The sequence below is a fragment of the Eptatretus burgeri genome, chromosome 17, assembly GCF_056783735.1.
Source record: "Eptatretus burgeri isolate ZD-2024b chromosome 17, Ebu_testis_v1, whole genome shotgun sequence".
Lineage (NCBI taxonomy): Eukaryota > Metazoa > Chordata > Myxini > Myxiniformes > Myxinidae > Eptatretus > Eptatretus burgeri.
The window spans coordinates 10,445,047-10,469,003 of record NC_140977.1 but is presented as its reverse complement, the minus strand read 5'-3'; the positions used below and the strand labels follow the sequence as shown (position 1 = coordinate 10,469,003).

The following is a 23,957-nucleotide window of genomic DNA, read 5'->3' as shown; positions in this document are numbered from 1 at the left end:
TGGAGGGAAGAGTGTGATTGAAGAGAGTGTGGGAGTTTGTTCCAAACGTGGGGAAAAAGAGGAATGAAGGAATGATGGTGAGCAGTTATTCTTGATTTTGGTAGTATTACCAGAATGGGGTTGCAGGCGGACCTTGAGTGCCCTGCAGAAATATGGGCAGGACAGATAGCAGACAGAGCAGGGGGTGGAAGGGAGGACATGGTAGAAGACAGAAAGACCACTGACTTGCCTGCGGTGAGAGAGTGAGAGACCCAAAGACTCAGCCTCATCGCAGGAAATACCAATGATCCTAAATGCCTTAGTTTGCACAGCATGAAGGTGAGAGGTGGGAGCACCATCCTAGAGGGGCGAGCAGCACTCCATAAGACTGTGGATGAAAGCTTTGTACATGGTCAGGAGCTTAGGTGTGCCAAGGAAGGTCTTTGCATGACAGAGGATGCCCAATCGGCGACTGGCTTTGGAAGCCAGCTTGTAGATGTGGCTTTCCCAGGAAAGATCATGGCAGATAGTGAGGCCCAAAAGATTGCATGAAAGGACTTCTTCAAGTGGATTGTTGAGAAAGTAGGTGGTGGGGGGGGGGAGGGGGGAGGGGTTCCAGACAGTCCTTTCGGCAAGACATAGTGAGAGTGTGAGATTTGTCAGGATTGAAAGACATGTTCCACGTGTTGGACCAGCTTGTGATTTTCTCCAGATATGCAGAGAGTGAAGAAACTGCTGTTTGCCGATCTGAGGGATGACTGATGGTACGGATGGCAGAGGGTGGAATCATCAGCAAAGAGAGAAAGAGGATTTTCCAGAGTCGGAGAGATCATTGATGAAAATGAGAAAAAGCACTGGGCCCAGAACACTGTCTTGAGGACCTCCAGGCTGAACAGGAAGAGGGGATGAGAGAATTCCATTAAGAGCCATACGTTGACTGTGGTGACAGGAGAGGAAGTCTGCGAGCCAAGAGTGGAGATTGCCTTGGATATGATAGGAGGAGTTTGGTGAGCAGGGTGGGGTTCCAGACCATATCAAAAGCACATGATATGTCTCTGGAGATGGCTCTGATTCCATGTCCTGCAATGAAATTATGAGAATGATAAACTGTCAAAAGATGGAGCCCCTGGGGTTAATGTAAGAAGGGATGAAAGTGTGACAGAAGAGAAGTAACACACAATACAAGAAGAACATATCACACAGAAAAAGTTGCAGAGTAGGTGGAACTACAGGAATCAAGGTTCAGCATTGCTTTTTAAAGGGGTTTTCTCTCCCTAAATCAGTAAACTCTGACGAAAACTAGAACCTAAGTAAACATCTTCTCCAAATATTTATTCGGAAATATTTTCTCTTATTGATTTAACATTAACGACAAATGCGAATCAAAAAAACTAAAACTTTATAGAATTCAAAACAAAAAAGTAGAAAAAAGATCCAGGGTTAGAACGAGAAGTGAGTGACGTGTAACAGCGTAAAATACAACTCATTTCAGTTTCTCCACTCATGAACAAAAAAAAAATGAAAAATCACTCATGGAGTTTCATAGAGTGATAGAGTGGAGATATCCATCTCCACATTAGTCAATACCATCCCTTCATTATCAGGTTTCTTGGCAGATATCTGTTTTCTTCAGTTGTCATCCTTTCTTCCTCTCTTCTGGCGAAGGATCATAATATGATATATGGCAGTATATTTTTCCCCTTGAATGTATTAAAAGTGAAAATTTAAACAGAGGCCGCCATACCACACTGTTCTCCAATCTGCCATCTTGTCTTGTTATTTTCGGTTGCCCTGATAACTCGTGTTGCTAATATTAGGCATGGGTTGGACCATTAGGCCATACCAGTATCACCACAAGGTGATATTGGGCCAACCACTCTCCCCCCCCCCGGGATCCCACTCCCACAAAGGAATGGGTCGAGCCATATCACCGCTTGGGCCTTGGGCCAGAGAAGCTATTCAAGGACTCAGAGCACCAGCCCGTTGGGATCTATCCCATGGATTCATCACATCACATTGTTAATTCTTTCATGATGAAATAATTTTGTTCCAAACCTTGCAGAATGGGAGATCCATTGAAATCGTTTTCACTCAAATGCCTTGTTGATGTGAACCAAACAGCTTGAATTGTGATATCTGTTACATTTGATGGTGAGTCATTCCATCTGAAATCACCAAATTTAATAAAATGTTCCCAGTTGACCCCCTCAGATTTACTTTAAATTTTCATATAATAGTTCCCAGGTATCAAAATGAAGCCGCGTAAAATTTTAGGTGCATAGATGCGGTCAACTCCGAGATATTAAGGGTTGAAAATGAGGTTGTGGCCCTAATTTTATGGTCGTTGCGAGCATCACAAAATGAACGGCTACTTTTAAACTCCCACAACTTTTTAAATATTAATGCTAGAGCCTTGACATTTTCAGAGATTATTTTTCTATAACTGCCCTGTAAGAAACAAACATAGAACTGAGTATACCTCTTAAATTTTATGACCTGATCAGTTGAAATCCAGAAAAAAAATGTTGGTTTTGTATGAAGACCCAACTTTAAGACCCCATATATTTTATTGACCCATCCCAGAAGCTTGAAATTTTTTTCAGGTAATAACTATGGTAGTAGTATTCAAATACATGTTTATTTTTCTTAATCAGTCATATATAATACAGTCATGATCCCTCAAAAATTGAAATTTTTCATTTTCCCCTGAAATTCAGGTGAGGATTGCAAATATATGACAAGGTATACTACTTCAAATTGTTCACCATTGGAAAGAGCATATTCAAGTTTACAAAAGTGTCAAATATCAAAGTGGTATATTTAAAAAAAAAAAAAAATTCTATTTTTTAAAAAAACTTGTTAACACAGTCATGAATACATGAAGTGTGTGCATGGTGTGGGCACCATGGTTGTCATGAATGATTAGTTCTCTGATTCAAATTAATAATGCAAAAATATATCACATACTGCAATAACAATGTAATAAAACATTTCACGTAAATGATTTGAATAGGTCCTTGATCTGCTTTTCCAAGTCAGGTGCGAGCTTGTACTACCTCCCAGTTGACGTTAGGGGAGCATCAATAACTTTCATCACATGGACCAAAGGAACCCAACAAATGTCCTCCCTTGAATGTAATGATATACACTGCTGACATCAGCAGATCAGCCACTATTCCTGAGTTCTATTTTTAGCCCCAGCCAGATTAGTTGAGCTCTTGCTATTTACAAATGAGAAACAAAGAATTACAAATTCAAATTTCAAAGTATTGTGTTCATGGTATCCTAATAGCAGATGATATGTATTTACATTGTATATACATGTACTACATGTAAAAGGACTGTTCATTAAATAGCACACACAACGCACATAGCACTGGCAGAACATCATTTATTCAAATATTTTTTTAAATATTGACAGAAACATTTTACCACATTGAAATGTTAGAGTTAAGTTAACTTGAATATGCTCTTTCCAATGGTGAACAATTTGAAGTGGTAAACCTTGTCATATATTTGCAAAACTCACCTGAATTTTGGGGGAAAATGAAAATTTTCAATTTTTGAGGGATCATGGCTGTATTATATATGACTGATTAAGAAAAGTAAACATGTATTTGAATACTACTACCATGCAGTTATTACATGAAAAAATTTCAACCTTCTGGGATGGGTCAATAAAAATATATGGGGTCTCAAAGTTGGGTCTTCATACAAAACCAACATTTTTTTTTCCGGATTTCAACTGAGCAGGTTATAAAAATTAATAGAGGTATACTCCGTTTTATGTTTGTTTCTTACAGAGCAGTTATAGAAGAATAATCTCTGAAAATTTCAAGGCTCTAGCATTATTATTTAAAATGTTGTGGGAGTTTAAAAGCAGCCATTCATTTTTTTGTTTTTTTGTGATGATTTTGTGACAAACATCATTTTGTGATGTTCGCAACAACCATAAAAATAGGGCCACAACCACATTTTCAACCCTCAATATCTCGGAGTTGACCGCATCTATGGATCTAAAATTTTACGCAGCTTCATTTTGACACCTGGGAACTATTTTATGAAAGTTTAAAGTAAATCTGAGGGGGGTCAACTGGGAGGTCTCCGCTGATATGAGGTGGAATGACTGGTGTGAGTGTCACTTTCAACGAATCTCTCCGTTACATTTAAAATACTCACAAAACCATTTTGGACTTTGTATTTCTGCACTTAACTCAGGATTGATTGGACACATGAAGCTAAAGTTTTGAAAGTCTGTATTTCACCAATGCACACTGTGGAAATAACATTGGAAATTACAAACCGATTGAGATTAGAGACTCGTCAAGTTTTGAAATAAAAGTTCATGACAATCTAATCAATGTGATACATCACGATTGCATCACGTTGGTCACAAGCCATTCAAAATCCCACCGCAGTGTTACAATCACGTACGCCAATTTTGGATGATTTCCTGTTGAAGGGAGTTCAACTTGTCAGTTATGTGGCAATCTCAAACACATCTACTTTCTGCTGGTTCCTCGAGTCACCTCGAGGCGAGTGCAAGGTTTTAAGCATGGACCCTTTTCTTTACCATTTGAGATCGTTTTTAGGGTCAGAAGTGAAAATGTACACCATTTATTAAATTTTGTTCCTTATTCTCTGTGATCTTGTGGTTCTGCTGTTTTGAATTATTGACAGCTGCTATCATAGTTCAGCTTGAGTTGTGCATCCCACCATTCAAGTTTGTGATCAGATTGATATCTAATCTCACCATCTCTCCGATTGCAGACCAGCTTGCACTTTGACAGCATTCTGGATTCCATTCTATTCATGACTACTGTTTTAGCCTTACTTTTTTTTAAAATCACTATTCTGACCATTCCACAGACCATCTGGAAGTACTTCTGCCCGTTGACAGACTGTGTACCTCTCACAGATAACGTAAAGAAGATCAGAAAATGTTCTGACACTTGGAACCTATCTTTTACTGCAAGTCTGGCCTATATACTCATAGTACCACTCTGAAAGGATAAACCAGCCATCTATCACATTTATTTTGTGGATTAACACATTAAAGAGTCTCAACATTCCAGATGGCAAGTCCATGAGAGATGGCATACAGGAGCATATACACTGGACATTCTTCAACAAGCCTCACCATCCCTTGGTTCTTCCTTACCCTGCCAATGAACACTTTTTTTTTTTTCAGAGCCCTGTTGAGTATTGTTCGACGTAGTGGGCTGGTATTCCTTTCTCCATTGTCTCTTTTTTTGGATATTCCAGAGGCCAAAGATATGAAAGTCATTCTGTGTTGGTGGATGGGTAAAACAACGGGTGGATTCAACAGCATGTTGATCGAAGTACGTACGCTCTCTGCCAAGGGAGGCAAGCTGATGTTTCAGACATCAACAATTGGTCAGACCAAGACTGATTGCATTAACTCTATGCAGAACAATGGAATATCCTCTGATAAGGTAGTGTGTCTTCAGCAATTGTCTGACTCATTTGGGAAGATCCACAATTCTTCTATTTTTGAATATTTACTGTTCATTCATATTGAGCATAGATGTATGGCCAATATTCGATCTAATTTGAGTGCAGTATTTGTCAATTTTACGAAGTTAGTGTGAATTGTTGATGACTTTTGTGACTTGTCTTTACAGAGAAACAAAGGAACCTGGCTTCTTGTTCCAAATGTTCCCAGTTGTTTGACACCGAAGTTTTCACTCGGCACGTGACTCGGACCGTTTGTCAAAAAGCTGACAAATATCGCAGTGTGTCGAACACGCGCATTTGTAAGCGTTGTGCAGAGCCTTTCAAGAATATTCAACAAAGTAAGAGACCACACAAGTGTTCTGTGTGTGACAAATCATTTACTGTTTTATCATATTTAAAAGTGCATCAAAGAATACACAAACAAGATAAGCCATTCACATGCAAAGTATGCAACAAGGGGTTTACTCATTCTTCAAAATTTCATGAACATCAAAGAAGACACACAGGTATGAAACCATACAAGTGTTCTGTGTGCAGCAAGACATTTACTTACACCTCGGAATTGAAAATTCATCAAAGAATTCACACAGGAGAGAAGCCGTTCAAGTGTTCTTTGTGTCCTAAAGCCTTTGCACAGTCATCAAACTTAAACAACCATCAAATAATGCACACAGGAGAGAAGCCACACAAGTGCCCCGTGTGCTGCAAGGCTTATGCTTACTTATCAAAATTGAAAATTCATCAAAGAAGTCACACCGGTGAGAAGCCGTTCACATGCCCAGTATGCAACAAGGCATTTGCTCGTTATTCAACTTTAGATGGCCATCAAAGAAGCCACACAGGAGAGGAGAGGCCATACAAGTGTTCCGTGTGCAGAAAGGGATTTGATTCTTCATCACATTTGTCTCAACATCAAAAAATTCACACAGGAGAGAAGCCCTACAAGTGTTTGTTGTGCAGCAAGGCATTTGCCAATTCATCATACTTGCATCAACATCAAAGAATACACACTGGCAAGAAACCACACAAATGTTCTGGCTGCAGCAAGGCTTTCAGGTACATGTCAGAATTGAAAATTCATCTAAGAGTACACACGGGTGAGAAGCCATTCACATGCCCAGTATGCAACAAGGTGTTTGCTCGTTCTTCAAGTTTTTATGGACATCAAAAAAGACACACTCATTGTTAAGCAAAACCATACTCCAAAACTGCAAGCTCCAACAAACTAACTTATCCACAGCCTGGATTGATTCCAAAAAAGCCTTTGACAGTGTCCCACATTCATGGATTATAAAATCCAGGCAAGGATACAAAATTGACCCCCAGATAGTCACACTGATTGAGAAAGCAATGATGCTCTGGAACACAACTCTAATACTACTTTACTTGGATGGAAAAATTAAAATCCCAGGAGTAAAGATACGATGTGGTATCTTACAATGTGATATCCTTTCCCCTCTCCTGTGTTTTTTTTTCTGATTCCGGACCCACTGAGTAACCCCATCAATGAACAAGGACATGGATATAGTCTGATGTGCAACAGAAAAAACGACCAAAGAAACAAGAAAGATTATACACCAACTGTACATGGATGATCGAAAACTCTTCACCCCAAATGATAAAATATTGGCAGATCACCTGAAACTAGGAACGCAGGACTTGAAGGACATCCGAATGAAGCTTGGTCTTGACAAATGTGCCGAATGCACATTTGTACAAGAAAAAAACAAAAAGAACAGACATCTCAATCGATGCACGTACAACAATACAGGAACTAGAAAACGAAGCATCCGACAAATACCTCGGAATAGAAGGCTGCTCCTTGGTACAACACAAAAAAATGCGTAAGATAATTATCAGCAAACAGTACCTAATTAAAATAAATAAATAATCGTAAAATAATTAATTTCATCATCAATTGGCTAAGAGCATACCAAAACCACCACCGTTTCATCCAAATCTGTAACTTTAAAAAAAATTAATGCAAGAAAAAAATGAATAATTAATCGATTAATCAATGAATCAAAAATACTATTTATCGCCAAATCACTTGGTCACTGTCATGTCCAAATATCAGCTTCCTAACTCAAAAGACGCCTGAGATATTGCCCAGATGAGAAAGAAAATAAATAAGGAATTAATACATCTATAATAAAGTAATTAATCAAAAAAATAAAAAATACCGTTTTTGCCAAAGCAAATCTTCACTTTTGTCCCCAAATTTCAGCTTCCTAACTCAAAGGATGGCTAAGATATCACCCAAACAAGAAAGCAAGAAAGAAAACAACCCAAAGGAGTAAAAACTGAATACTCCCTTCCTTTGGCACCCGGCTACGACGTCATGCATTGCCTGGATATGGAATTGGGAAGGAGCAGTGTAAATTTAGGTAGTATATTGTAGACAGCAACCTCCCAGGGTGGTACTACCGTTCCGACTTAGGAGCGTTAAAGTGGTGCCTGGAACCATCTTACACCCTCCGTGTCAGGATTGCTGGTCTTACTTTCTGTCTCACTCAAACTATAACTACCGGGCTAGCTTTAATCTCTCTTTCTTGCAAACAAACATTATATACTTTTCATCATACATTTTTCTTACTCACACATTTTCCCTGCCACTTTATTCATGCAGTTCTTTTATTTAAGGCTTGACCTCGATGAGGACTATTCAGTCCGTGCCTGTAGCCTTCAACATAAAAAAATAATAATAAATGTCCAGGATCAAGGGCATGAAACCAATGGATTTAAAAAGATTAAAAAAAAAAAAACCGAGTCAGATGGACAAGTGTAGGTTCTGCAAGACAAACATAAACGACTAGTCACCTGCTTTTGGGATGCAAAAAAACTTTTATCAGAACAACTCTACACACAACGGTACAACAAAGTATGCAAAGTGATTCATTGGCACATCTGAAAAAATTTCAACATCCCAGTTCCAGAAAACTCGTGGAAACACAAACCAAGGGCAATGATTGAAAATATGGACGTCATCCTCACGTACGACCTGATGATCCCATCAAGCGTGAACATAGAAAACAAAGCCTTGTGACTGGACATCATTCTCAGGAACAAAAAAGGAAAAGACAGCATTGCTGATTGCGACATCAGTACCGAGTGATTTTGGCTTAAATAATGTAGAAAAATCAAGAAAATGATCAAATACCAGGACCTCAAAAATGAGATCAAGTGATCTTGGGAGCTAAAGAGCATCGAAATAGCACCACCAGTGATCAATGGAGCAACAGTGGTAATAAAGAAGAACCTCACTGAGATTTTGAAACACATCCACGGGAATATTACCACAAACGAACTTCAATTTGAGGCAGTCCGGGGTTCAATGACTATCCTGAAAAGAGCCCTTGGAGGAAAACTCAGAACACAAAAGTTGAACGGCTCGGTCCATGAACTGTGATCCCTTACCGAAGGGAAGGTGGATACTTTAAGTCCTGGGAGGACTTTGTTTCATCTCCTCAAACCCACAAATGGACATAATAACCAATGACTGACACACACACACACACACACACACACACACACACACACACACACACACACACACACACACACACACACACACACACACACACACACACACACACACACACAATTTTTATGTCATTTTGAAACACTCGGTAATGTGCCAGAGTTATGATTGAAATTGTATGCTGCCCACCACTTAAGAAACTGTTCTTATACACTACCCCCCACTTTTCCTTTATTCTCATTCTTCAAAGCAAAAGGGCAAATTGTTTATATCATCATTACATATTTCTTTAGTGGAATATTGAACTCTTTATGCCATTTGTGACTTCACGGAAAGCACGAGCGAAATGATATGCACAAAAGATATGTGACTATGAGCTGGTCATGGCCAGTCACGATCGCCTATGCAACTCACAAAGCCGCAAGATGTGCGGAAAATATATGACAATAAACGACGTGAAACTAATGATCTTCCTGACGCATATATACACACTCTTAAAATTAAAGAATGACCTCGGACAAAGATCTTTTTACCTCTGCCACCGAAGGTGAAGGTTATGTTTTCATCCCCTTTCTGTCTGTTTGGTTTGTCTGTCTGTTTGTGTGCAGGATATCTCATAGAGTTGTGGATGGATCTGGATGAAATTTTGTGGACAGGTTCAGTGTGCGACGAGGACAAACTGATTAGATTTCGGTGAAGATCCGGATCCGACTACTATAATTTTAAAAGTGATTCTTCACCATTGCGGGATTGAGCCAAAAACAATATATAGCACGATGTCTCAAAAAGTTGTGGACGGATTCGGACGAAACTTGGTGGGCATGCGTGTGTAACATGGAAGAATTGATTCAATTTTGGTGAAGATCCATATCTGGATCTCATAATTTTTGAAGTGATTCGTCACCATTGAGAGATAGGGCTAAACTAATATATAGCACGATATCTCAAGAAGTTGTGGACGGATTCAGATGAAACTTGGTGGAGAGGTTAGGTGTGTGACCATGACGAATTGATTCGATTTTTTTGTGAAAATCCGAATCCAGATCTGGATGCGAGAATTATTTAATTTTTAAAGTGATTCGTCACCATTGAGAGATAGGACCAAAAGCAATATCGTGTTGTGGGGTCGGTGGCGAGGAACGGCCGCCAGCTGGAGCAGTAGAGCCGTCTCCCACCAAACACCCGGAATTTAGGTCGTGACTCTCGGACAACTCCGAAGGTCACGGGTCGTTTAAGGACCGTGCTCACCAATTCTCTGATGGCGTGGGGTAGGGTCAATAGCCAAATTTCAATATACCTAAGTACCCACGTTGTCAAATTACCGGGGAAGTCACACCCTCAACGGACTCTGTCGAACCGGGTTGCTCTAGCAACCTCGGTCCGGTGTAACCAAAGTCTGTCAGACTCAATGACAACTTACGGCACCGACGGCCTCACTATTTCTCAAGCCCGCACTGTGCTGGGTCAATGGAAGAAAACACGGGCAACGAACTGGAACATTTATCAATTGGGGGGGTTTATTTATAATGGGGGCAATAATTAATCGGGAAGGGAGACACAGAGCAGAGTTACAACTGAATAAAATGCAATGTACAATGAAAAGAAAACGCTTATACAATTCTACCTAACGGTCTGGCACCCCCCCCCCCCACACACACACACACACACACACACACACACACACACACACACACACACACACACACACACACACACACACACACACACACACACACACACACACACACACACACACACACAAACACACACACACACACACACACACACACACACACACACACACACACACACACACACACGAAATGGACCCCGTCGGATCTTTATTCGGTCCCTCAGCCCAGGAGGGAAATGCGAGCTGGGGACCAGGGTCTTGTCGGTACCTGGCCGCCTCGTGCGGTTCGGCCCCCGTGGTCTGAAGGAGCTTGGATGTCGAGCAGCCGAGACTCCAGACTCGGCGACCACCAAGACCAAGACCGCTTGAACCACGATCGCAGACAAAAAGCAATCACGATCACTCCTGTACTCTCACGCTCTTCCGAGAGCAAAATGGCCATGATCACTCACACTCTCCTCCTTTTTGGACAGGGCGAACACTTCATCTGGCTGGGGCGGAGCCGGCCCTGAGGAGCTGAGCCTCCTGATTGGACGGGGCGTCTCGGAGGCCTGCCCCCCCCCCCCCGAAGAGGCTCTGTAGTAGTTTTTGGCACTCTAGCCTCCCATTGGCCGGAGTGCCTCAGCCCTGCTCACCCTTCACCCATTGGCTGGAGGAAATCCTCCATGCCCTTCCTCAGAGCAGAGCCTCGATCTGATGCGATGGAGGCTCCGCCCACGCCTTCAGCCCAAACACGTGAGCAATGGAGTCAATGGTGCGAAGAAGTGAAGGGTTGATGTAAAAAAAAAAACCAACTATAAAGAAACTTCGCAGCGCACACATGTAATTCCCGTTAGACTTAGGGGATGGGACCCTGACTATAAACACATACTTATCGAAATAACTGAACTGCGGGGGCTGCTGTCTGTTTGTGTGCAAATGGCTTCCAGATTTGTAACAATAGTACTGTAGAGACATGACAGAAGTAAATAGACACCTTAAATTTCTTCATTTCATCTGTATAATGCAGTTTTACTCGGTGATTTGTACTAATATGGGACTATTTATTTGCAGAAACGAGTTCCTGGGTCTTGTCTGACAATTAACTATGCCTCGAACCCAGGGAACACACAAACTTTCCGGTTTTCAAAGAGGACGAATTGTTGGCCATTTGGAAGGTGGAGTCAGCCAGCATCAGATAGCTCAGAACCTTGGCATTCCGCTTTCTACAGTCAATCGGGTGATTGTGCAATTCACCAGCGAAGGCAAGGAATCCACAGCTTCCCGTTCTGGTTGATCTGGGCCCTCAGAAAGGTGTCTTCGAGCTACCATGCGGTTCATTGAGAGAACTCCCTGTTGCAAGGCAGCAGATGTTGCAGAGGAGGTCCAAGTTTGCTCAAGAACTGCTGCGCGGTACCTTCATCAACTGGGCTACTATGGGAGAGCAGCTCAGAGAAAACCTCTTCTTAGACCAGCCAACATTCAAAGGAGAAAGAAGTGGGCTGACGAGATGGCCAACAGACCCTTGCAGTTTTGGCAAACTGTCATTTTTTTCAGATGAGTCCCAATTTGCTCAATTTTCTGATAGTGGACGTGTATGGGACTGGAGACTTCCCAGTCAAGAGTCTTCTTTGAACCGATTGCAGCCAACTATCAAACATGGTGGTTTTTCAGTGATGGTGTGGGAAGCAATCTGGAGCACTGGTCAGTCAGAGCTTGTGGAGTGTGTTAGCAACATCAACACCACGACACATTTCTATCCTTGAGGATGGACTTATCCCCATCTTCTCCACTGGCCAAATGGTCAAAAACAACACTGTTGATGAAAGATGGAGCTCCATGCCACACTGCAAAAAAAGACCAAAGAATGGCAGGACAGAAATGGGATCAAACGGCTTTCATGGCCAAGTCAGTCTCTTGACATTAATCCCATTGAACACTGTGGGCCAGATTGGATCGAGTCGAGGAAACCAACATCATGGGCAGAATTGCTATCCTGTTTGTGTGAAGTCTGGGCAGAAATCCCACAAGAGAAAGTTTCAGAACTTGTTAGTTCTATGTCTGAAAGAGTAAAAGCGTTGAAATCTGCAAATGGCAAGTTTACTAAATGCTAATGTCTGTATTAAAATGAATCAAATGTTCAATAAATAGATTATTTTAAAATCATGGTATCTATCTATCATGGTATCTAAAATAACAAGAAAATTCTGTCTTGTCTGTATAGCATGATATTTAAAAAATTGTCATGGGCTCGATATGTTCTCGTGGTGAAGGCATTGCGTGGTGAAGGTATGCACTCCACCGAGTGCCCTTTTAGTATGACATGGGTTTAATCTCTGTTCACACACACACACATCGTTAAAAGTAAATAATGACCTCAGACAAATTTCGAATGACATGGATTTAATCTCTGCTTGAGAAAATGCCGCATGGCTATTTTAGTGATGCCGAAGTTAACAGACCACTGTCTCGATCGCTGAGGCTGATCTTCACAAGGCCGTAACACCGATCAGCATAAAATCTTAACTGTTGCTTTGGTAGTTTTACATTGAAGGGAACATGTATTGCGATTGTGAATATGACAGCTGAGTTGTCTATGCCTTCACATAGCAGTGACCATCGACATGGCAGCCGTAAGATTGAAATCTCTCTTTAAACCACCTCACCACCCAAAGTCCTCAACCACACATAGCACCCTCTTCTCCCTTTATTCCCGTTCTTCAAAGCAAAAGGGCAAATTGTTACATTGTTATTACCTCCGCCACCAAAGGTGAAGGAGGTTATGTTTTCATATATATATATATATATATATATATATATATATATATATATATATATATATATATATATATATATATATATATATATATATATATATATATATATATATATATATATATATATATATATATATATATATATATATATATATATATATATATATATCCCTCTCTCCCCTCGCAAAATCGAAGATTTTTCAAGTATATTGGTTAGTCTATTTTGTTTGTCTGTCTGTCTGTCTGTTTATCGCCTAAACTTCACAATTCTCAACCGGTCTTCACGAAACTTCATCACATGGTAGAATTTGTCATAAGCAAGAAGCCAATTGTTTTTGAGGTCAAAAGGTCAACATAGGTCAACAACATAGGTGTGATTTCTAAAATCCTCAAATTTCATCCGATTGACTTGAAATTTGAAGAGGATATATATTTCAGGTCACTGAATTCAACCTGTGAATTATTTTGAGGTCAACATAGACCAAAAGGTCAACATAGTTCCGAGGTCAACAACTAAGGTGGCATTTCTAAAATCCTCAATTTTCATCCCATTGAATTTAAATTTGAAGATGATTTGCATATCGGATCACTGAATTCAACTACCAATTATTTTTGAGGTCAAATTTGTTTTATGGATTTTGTAAGTGTCGTGCTCTGTACGACTTCTTGTTTGTTTGTCTGTCTGTTTATTGCCTGCAGATCACAGTTCTAAATCAATCGTCATGAAACTTTACCAAGTTGTACAGGTAGTCTCAACTAAGAAACCCATTGATTTTGAGGTCGAAGATCAAAAGGTCATCTTGAGGTCTAATTTCTAAAATCGTCATTTTTTCATCCGATTGACTTGAAATTTAAATAAGATTTGCATATTGTGTCACTGAATTGGGAAACGAACTATTTTTGAGGTCAAAATGTCAATACAAGATTAAACAAACTTCTAAAATCATCAATTTTCAACTGAAAAATTGTCAATTTACATCCTATCAATGTGAAAGTTGAGCAGGTTTTGCATAATCCATCACTGAATTGGAAAAGCAACTATAATTGAGGTCAAACGGTCAAAGGTCAACTCAAGGTCAAAATTCTAAAATCGTCAAATTCCCTCTGAAAAATCAAACCTGAAAATTAAGCAACAATTGCATAGCCCATTGCTGAATTTGGAAACCAACTAATTTTGAGGTCAAAAGGTCAAAGATCAACTCAAGGTCACACTTCTAAAATCAATTTCAATCTGAAAAATAATCAATTTTCATCCGATTGACCTGAGCTTTGATTAAGATTGTCAATTTTAATCTTAATAAAATGGAGAATTTGATGTATCTGTTGCAACCTTCAGAGAGGGGGTGGATTTTGCAAGTATCGTGCTCCGCACGACGTCTTTTTCTTGTTTTTTGTTTGTGAACAAAATATCTCAAAAAGTTGTGGACGGATTCGGATGAAACTTCGGGGGCAGGTCGGGAATGTAACAAGGAAAAATTGATTCGACGTTAGTGAAGATCCGAATCCGGATCCTAGAATTTTAAAAGTGATTCTTCACCATTGAGTGACGGGGCTAAAACGATATATAGCACAATATTTCAAAAAGTTATGGATGGAGTCGACAAACTTGGTGGGTGAGTTGATTAGGTGACAAGAACAAGCCAATTAAATTTTAGTTCAGGTCCAAATCCAGATCCAGCCTTTCAGTAGTATACAAAATATAAACTAATCAGCCTGGCGGAGGTACGCTCTCTTCCGAGTGCCCTTCTCGTTACATATTTGTTCATTACCTCAATTAAATAATGGAATGTTTTGCTCTTCATGCCATTAACTCTATTCACGAAAAGCGTGATCTAAACAGGAAGTGGATGTCCGATAAGTCATGGTTTATTTCAGTTGGTTGTTTGTCTTTCCGTGTAATTTTTTTTTAATAAGCGATTATGAGAAGCCCAATTGTGTTAATAAATGTGTGTTGATAAATTATCGTAAATTAATTATATTATTCGCGAAGCATCTTAAATATGCGTCGAAGTGACAATTATGGGTGGAATCGGGGCAGCTGTCCAACCAATTGGTAGGAAGGATTGTTACACATACACACAAGCATATGATTATACAAGATAACATCATTAAACATTTCAAAATCTTATTTAATATAAAAGAAAGTTCCCTTATTTGTGAAAAGTGTTGCTTTTGATCACTTTCAACTTGTGGGAATGCCTGTTATTGCAGGCAAAAGCACAGCAAAACACCATATTTTTCACTGAAACCAGTGCAGCTGACCAGCCTCTGGTGTATTCCAAGATGGTGGTCGCTGGTGCCACTCACCACTGTGGGGGAAAATTTTATATTAATGTATTTTAAATTGTAACAAATGGAGTTTCAGAAATGTAACTTTTATGCTGCAAATTGAATTGGCTGTCATTTCTGGCCAAAAGACTTTTGCCCTAAATGATAAGAAATGTGTTGTTCTGGAGCAGAGTGACCGAGCTGATAAATGAACCTTTGCTTAGAAAATGTATGAAGTGGCTTTTTGTCTAAAGGACACGTCTACAGTCTGGGTGAATATCCCCCAACCTCTTTCTCATGGAAGTATAAAATGTTTTGAAAGGCACATTGTTCTCAGTGCAAGCACGTGAGGAAGTATGGTTTCTCAGTGGCTTGTACTCCTTGGAACTGACCAAGTACCAAGTTAGTATAAAACTCTCTGATGTAATGTAGAAGTGAATTGAATCGGGTTGGTCTAACTGTTAACTAAAGTAAGAATAAATTAAATAGAACCAAATAATATTGCAACAAATGGGGATTCTTAAGTTCATTGTACAAGGGTGAGAAGTGTATGGTGTATAATTAGGAAATAAATTGTTTCACAAGGAAGGACTTGTGTGGACATCATTTTTATCAGTGTTGATAGGGTTTTTGTAGGATTTTATAATCAAATCGGACAAACGTTAAACTCTGTCTGAAGTCAAATAGGATTCCACAATCGGCCAGTTAGAATCCTTCAGGAGGACAACGATCACAACAAGGTGGGTTTAAAAAAAATCCACATCACCACCAACTGATTACTCTTGCGGGTTATGGATGAACAAGATTTGCATATTGCTCCAATTATAAATACAGCGCAGTGGGTCTAAGAAGTCTAGGGGATTCAAAGGGTTTGTAGGGGTTGAGAATGGTCTATAATGGTCTTTGGGGATGCTAAGGAGTTTAAAGAGCTAATTTTAAAGGGGTATTTTCCAGCAGTAGTTCAGGTCGAAAATGATTTAATGGTTCTCAAGGTCAAGGAGTCAAAGCAGTCTAAATGGTGTTAATGTCTTCCAGGGTCTGAAGAGATCAAAAGTATCTAAAGGGTTCTATTCAGTCAAGGGATTTAAGTGGTCTCAGGAGATCTAAAAGGTCCAAGAGGTCTAAAGGGTATGTTCCAATAGTAGTTACAGGTCTAATGGGGTCTTAAGGAGCTTATTGGTCTTTGGGGTCTATGGGTTATATTAGGTTCTTAACAGTTTCAAGGGGTTTTAATGATCTTCAGGTTCGAAAGTGTCTAATGCGGTTGAAGGGTTCTAAATGATCGATAGGGGTATGGAATGTCTTATGGGGTCTAAGGTTTTCGAACAGAGTTTATAGGGTCTTAAGGATCTTTTGGTCCTACCGATGTCAATAGGGTCTACTGGGTCTTAGGGTTCGAAAGGGCGTAACTAGGTCTATAGGTTTTAAGGGTTCTCACAGGGTGTGCAAAGTTTTATGGCTCTAAAGTGTCTAAAAATAAACAGTTGATTCCATTTGACTTCCGGTTCTGGGTTTGCAGCAATGGCAGGTTCTCTCAGGGGTCTCTGCCGACTTTAACTGTTTATTTTCTCACCTACATGTTTGTGTGTTCCGAGCTCGGTTTTGTTTCAAACATCGTGCTATTTTGTGAGTTTTTGTCGACCTTGTCTTAACGGGTTCCTTGAGGCCTACCCATCCTCCCACTCTATGTATACGATTGTTTTTATTTGTGTTCTCTCCCTATTACCTTCAATTCCTTTTTTCGCCACTTTCCCAACGCCCCCCCCCCAACCCTCCCAACTAAACACTGCTTCTTGTCTTAAATTTAAATGAAAAAACAACTGCCATACCCACGAGTCCCGATCCTCCTCCTCCTTTCTGCTGGCACACCATCTTTCTTTTACTTCAGCTGACCCTCTCTCACCATTACCTTCACGATTTCTTTCTACATCCTTCCATTCCCGAATCTTACCTAATCTTCAAAAAAATTTTTTTTTCCTTGTATCCTTTCTATCTGTACACCTGTAACCATGTGTCTCTCTCCACTCTTCCTGGTACTTTGCATCGATCCATCAGCATCACTCTGCGTTTACCGTTCCAAATTCACCATACACTTCCACAATTTTACTTCAACCTTCCATTTTCCGAATGTTATGCAATTCTTATTTTAAATAAATGAATAATTCACTTTGACTATCCCACAGCCACGTGCTTCTCCCGTAACCACGTGATCTGTTTCCACCCCGTGCGTTTACCAATCCAAATTCACCATTCACCTCACGATTTTTTTCTACAACCTTTCCATGACCTAATCTGATGAAAACTCTCAAAAAATAATTTTAATAAAAACGATCTCTTATAATGCTTCATCTTCCTCTTTCACACGTGTGGTTCTCATTACTGTATCATAATTCACGACTCTTTATTTCAACAGACTGCTCTCAATTCGACCTTTCCTTCATACCTTGCCGAAAAAAATCCAACTGTTACAACATTTCTTCTCTCCATTCTCTTAATTCGCCTTCATTGCATCCATCAAGAAATGTCCTTAATCGCATTTCTGACCAAAAAATTTAAAAATAAAAATAAAAAGTTTGCTATGAATGTTCGCTTTCCATCAACCATTCTTTTTTTCCAACTTCAGTGCCAATTCACCTCCCTCTCAAAGCAACCATCACACTCTTCTCCCTCCAAGCTTCCCTCTCACCTTTCTCCCTCAACTCTACCCACTCACCCCCCACCCCTCACATCCACAAAGCTGCCTCCTTCCCCTGCCCTCTCACCTCCATCTCATCACTTCACCTCCTCAAATCCACAACTGCCTTCTGCCCCCTCTCCCCCAACACCACAGAGCCTTTTTCTCATCCTCATCTGGCCCCCTCCCCTAGCTCTTCTGCCACCCCCCACACTCTTTCAACAACTCTCCTTACCTCCCCCACTCCTCACTTGTCCTACCCTCCCCTCCCATCCCCTCCACCCAAAGCCTCCTCCCTCCCTCTTCATTAACAGTGTGGACCTCAAATATCCAGGGCCTTCGCTCAAACCTTACAGATCTTTCCATACAAGTTGCCACCAACAAACCAGACATAATCTGCCGAACAGAAACTTTCCTCCCTCAAAACATCCCTAACTCCCAAGTATCTCTCTCTGGTTACTCCCTCTTCCGGTATGACAGATCAGAGCCTCATCCTGGTGAAGGAGTTGCTCTCTTCATCAAACTATATTCCTCACTCTCCATGCACTGCCCTCACTCCCCCACACCCCCAGGAATACCGCTGGCTGCGGCTTCCCCTCCACTCCCACCTCATGTTTATATGTGTCCTGTACCGTCCACCAAACAGTGATGACTCCATTTACACCTCACTATCCGAAAACATGGATCAACTTCTATCTTCTCATACAAACTCTCTCTTCCTCACATGTGGTGACTTCAATTGTCATGCCAGTTGGCTGGGTGTGGGTACCTCTCTCACCTGTCATGGCACTTTAGCGAAAGACTTCTGCGACTCATTGGGACTGACTCAATCGATCAATTTCCTGACTCAGATCTCAACCAATGGTACTCCATCTCTTCTGGATCTTATTTTGACAAATTTCCCTGAAAATATCTTTTCTTCCTTCGCTCCAATCGGTTCTTCTGACTACATGCTTGTCAAAGTGGACATCTCTCTGGCTGTTATCAGAGAACCACCTCAGCGCCGTCAAGTCTGGCATTTCACTCAAGCCGACTGGCAGAGTCTCCGAGCAGCCATCAAACTTCTAGACTGGTCTCCTATCGCTACTTTCTCCAACATAAACTCATCCTGAGAATTCTTTCAAAGAAACTTGCTCTCCCTCATGCACAGATTTATCCCCTCTCGTCTTCAGTTGTCCGACCCTTCCTCCCACCCATGGTTCACTGAAGCTTGTGGCAAGGCAGTTGTCCTGAAACAACGTGCCTTTGCCTCTGGAAAGGGTAATCTCGGTTCCTTCCATAAAGCTCAGAACAAGTATGTATCTACCCTCAGGAGAGCCAGAAAACATCTTTCGAAGCTCAAGTCTGAACTCTCAAACCTCTCTCCCTCCTCCAAATCCTGGTGGCATCTAATCAAATCTGTTTCGGGTGTATGTTCCCTCTCCATCCCCTCCCTTACCTCAAATGGCCACACAGCTGATACAGCATGTGAAAAGGCTAAATGCCTAAACTCCGTGTTTGCATCGAAATCTTGTGTCCGAAACCCATCGCTTTCTGTACCCACCTTACCCAGTCGCACCCAACTGTCCCTGGACTCTGTGTCCTTTTCTTCTGACAAAGTGGAAATTTTGCTGTCAAACCTAAACTCAGATTCTGCAACCGGTCCAGAACGCATCAGCCCACGTGTCCTAAAAACCTGCTCCTATGCTCTTGCTCACCCTCTCTCTCTTCTATTCACCATCTCATTTGCTCAAGGTCATCTGCCATCTGCTTGGAAATCAGCAAACATCACTGCCCTGCACAACAAAAAAAAAAGGTGCAAAAACAGATCCCTGCAACTACAGACCAGTCAGCCATCTCCCAATCATCAGCAAGGTTGTGGAATCCATCATCGCTTCAGACATTAAATCCTTCCTCTTCTCCAATGACTTGATTTCCGATCATCAATTTGGTTTCAGACCAGGTCACTCGACCCTGGATATGCTGCATCTGCTCTCCCATCAATGGATGGAGGTCCTCAATGCCAGACAGGAAATCCGAGCCGTATCGAGACATATCGCGTGCTTGTGACACAGTCTGGCACCCTGCCCACCAAACTCTCTTCCTGTAGTATCCAAGACCATCTCCACTCATGGCTCGCAGACTTCCTCTCCTGTTGCAGCCAACGGGTGGCCTTAAATGGAGTTCTTTCATCCCCTCTTCCTGTCCAGGCTGGAGTTCCCCTCAACGCAGCGTTCTGGGCCCTGTTCTTTTTCTGGTTTTCAATGATCTCTCCGACTCTCTGGAAAATCATCTCTTTGCTGATGACTCCACCCTCTGCCGCACCATCAGTCGTCCCTCAGACCGGCAAGCAGCAGCTTTTTCGCTCTGCAGATCTGGGTAAAATCACAAACTGGTCCAACACGTGGAACATGTGGTGAATGAATCTCATGGGGTCTGTTTCTAAAATCTAAAAGTTTCTAAAAAAAAAAAAAGATTCTAAAAAAAATCGAGACTATCTAAAAGGTCTAAAGTATCGACATAGGGTGAAGGGGTCAAAAGGGTCCAAGGGGGGAATAAAGGGTCTAAAAGGTCCATTTCAATAGTCCCTAATTGAGAAAGACAAAGAGGGGTGAAACACAGCCATTGAGTTTCGAGGAAGTGCCAAGTGTTCTCCCTCACGGACATATCCACACGTGGGAGTGGCAGTTCCATTCAGAGCATTAGACCTTTTTTTAAAAAATAAATAAAAGAATTAACTTTTTGGTCTATTGATATTTTTAATCAGCTCAGTTTCTCACACCTGGAACCAAATCAAGAACTTTGGTTAAATGGAAAGACAGTATCACAAGCAAGGTCAGTGTTTGTGTAGTCCGGTTTAAATGTACATATTCCAACGTGATTATACTTAAAATGGAAGGAAGGAAAATTCCATTTCAATGTTTTGCTAAATGCTTAAACAGTTCCCCACAACATTGAAACTAGAACAGCACTCAGTAGAATACACACTTCTGCCAGGCTGAACAGTTTACATTTTGTTTCATTGATAGGCCAGATCCAGATCTTCACCCAAATTGAATAAATTCCACCTCATCACACAATGGACCTGTCCCAGTCTCGTCAGAATCCATCCATAACTTTGAGATACCCTACTCAGACAAAGAGGGGTGAAAAGGACCTCTGGTGGCAGAGGTAACTATGACCCCAAAGTTGATGAGTTGGAGACTATCATGAATAGTTTGGCAACCATTGTACAAGCTTCTTGGGCCAAATGGTCTTTGTGTGGAAGTTCCTTGGAAGGGGTCATCTGTACAAATGTCAGTGAGTCTTCTCCGTAACTCCAAAAGCAAGAAACTTCGCAGCCTGAAAACCAAGATCCAGGCTTTCAATGGCATCTTGGATGCTGCTGTCCCATCTGTGCATGTTTGTGGTGAGGATGTTGAGGTCGTGGAGAGATTCACTTACCTTGGCATTGATATTCATGTCTCTGCTGGCTGTGAGTCAGAGGTCAATAGACGTCTGGGTCGGGCCTGGGGAGTCATGGATTCGCTGGATAATGGGGTGTGGCACTGCCGGTACCTGTGCGGGAGGACGAAAGTCCGAGTCTTCAGGTCCTTGGTACTTCCAGTCTTGCTCTATGGATGCGAGACTTGGACTCTGACCAAGGATCTGAGACGGAGACTTAATTCCTTTGGTACCAGGTCTCTGCGGAGAATCCTTGGCTATCGTTGGTCGGACTTTGTGTCCAACGAGCGGTTGCTGAGATACTCAAATGAGATTTGTTGCCTGCATCGTCCGTGAGCGTCAGCTGCGGCTGCGGCTGTATGGACATGTGGCTCGTTTTCCTGATGCTGATCCTGCTCACCAGATTCTCTCAGCGAGGGAGTCTCGTGAGTGGAGGAGGCCAATGGGCGACCACGTGCCTCGTGGTTGCAGCAGGTTGATTGGCATCTCAAGGAGATGGGCCAGGCATCTGCCTGGGGGATGGCCAGATGGCAGCCCCTGGAGTACCGGCGGAAAGTGGACACAGCGATGCGCTGCTCTGGCCCATGCTCCCATACTGGACCTGAAATTTGGCATGCATACAAAGAAAACTCCAAGGAAGTGCAAGAGTGAAAATTGGGTGTGAGTTAATTAAAACACCCCCCTTTGAAGATAATGAACATTATTTAATTATATCCTTCATCAGACGATCCTTGCCCCCCCCCCCCCCCACTCGCTCTCTGTGATCTAAAGCCAACATGTTTTTTGGCCTGCTCAACCCAGTCTAGACTTGGAACAGACCGCAAAGATTTCTGAACGATAAAGTTCCCCACCCCCCATTAAAAATTTTTTATGTTTGCTCGGACCATGAACCGATGTACTTCGTGATACGTACACACATGAGCAGGCAACATGGGAGATCATCTGCAATTAAACTTTGCAGTTTCCAGTGTTGTTCTGTGTTAAACAGCAACTCTTGTAGATAAAAGGCATTTGAACAAATTCAATTTCTTTACCTGCTGTGGGCACAGTGAAGATTGGTTTTGAAGTTAAAGAGCAGGTTTTGGGTCGCTGATGACCGCGTGATTCGAAGGTTGTAAGCACATTAATAATCGTTGGGAATTTATTTTCTTACATTTGAAACTCAAAATATGTTAAAATTAACTTTTAAGTCAAAACTTTTGTCAGTGATCGAAAAACAGTCCGGAAGTTACCGAAGATGCGATGACGTCACGTTCTCCGAAAACTTTGTGAACATTCGGAAACAGCGTGTAAACAATGGTGAGATGCGAATCAGAGAGTGATTTCAGCGACGATGAAATTGAGTGTTTTCATTCCGATATTGCCGAGGACGAGTCGGAGGATGATGGGAATTTATACTATGGAGTTTCTGGCCCTGAGCCATATAAATTTGAGCCACTTGCAAGTGCCAGAAAACGGCCTATTTCATGTACAAGTGGCAGGACTGACTGCCTGGCGGTTCATACTGACAGACTCCACCAGACAGATTGGTTTGTAGATTTTCATTTTCTTGTTCAATGCATGAAATGTAGTTTGATTCGTCTGTGACTTGATTTTTTTTTTTTAATCCTCCAGTAGCCTTGTGTTGGCTCAGTGGTTGGAATGGTGGCTTGGGATCCAAGTGGTCCTGAGTTCAAGCCCCGTCAGCCACTGAATTAATACACCAGGGGGTTGACTCAGCCTGTCATCCTTCTGAGGTTGGTGAAATGAGTACCAGTTCCAGTGTGTGTACTGGTAGAGGGGCACTGCATCAGTGACACAGTTGCACTTCAAGAAATGGCACCCTGGCAGCTACCCTGGCTTAGCTACCCTGCTGCCCTGGCTGAGCAACCTTAGCTACCCTGGCAGCCAAGCTGCCATATGACCACCACCAACCCTCTTGTCACTCAAGAGTCAGAAATAGAATGAATCAATAATGGACCCAAATATATTATACACCGTGGCCTTGGCGTTGAAGTCTTTCTGACAGCTGAGTTTGACCCCAGCAAAAGTGAACAGTTAGAACAAACCCCAACTTTCAAGAGACTGTTGTGGCATATCTATAATTCCAGCAATCTGACTGAGTGTGTCTGTGACCGCTGTTTCTTGACAACCACTTGTCTGATCTAATTGAAACTTACCAGGTATATTGCTGGGCCCTGTGGATGTGCCTTTAAGGTTTCAGATATGATATTAATCAGACAAGTGCTTCCCAAGTTATGGCCATTTATTTACCAACCAATGACA

The 23,957-nt window shown here is 41.5% G+C and overlaps 3 protein-coding genes across 6 annotated transcripts in view; all 3 read left to right on the top strand.

The window, feature by feature from the left end:
• Positions 1–16,345, top strand: part of LOC147009285 (uncharacterized) — a 36,237-nt gene extending 19,892 nt beyond the window's left edge. The window contains exons 5-6 of one of the 3 annotated variants that reach the window (XM_085862167.1): positions 5,625–5,795; positions 15,539–16,345. In XM_085862167.1, coding sequence (XP_085718293.1) covers positions 5,625–5,795; positions 15,539–15,573 — 206 coding nt within the window. In that variant the 3' untranslated portion in view covers positions 15,574–16,345. Of the gene's footprint in view, positions 1–5,624; positions 5,796–11,624; positions 13,315–15,538 lie in introns of those variants that run through there. The other 2 variants (XM_085862168.1, XM_085862170.1) reach the window with 2 other exon arrangements.
• The window catches only part of PTDSS1 (phosphatidylserine synthase 1), a 163,610-nt gene that overhangs the window by 92,640 nt on the left and 47,013 nt on the right, over positions 1–23,957 (top strand). The window lies entirely within an intron of this gene.
• Positions 5,816–10,762, top strand: LOC147009286 (uncharacterized). Its single transcript, XM_085862160.1, has one exon. It carries the CDS (start codon positions 5,966–5,968, stop codon positions 6,644–6,646), a length of 681 nt encoding a protein of 226 aa, XP_085718286.1. The 5' UTR covers positions 5,816–5,965; the 3' UTR covers positions 6,647–10,762.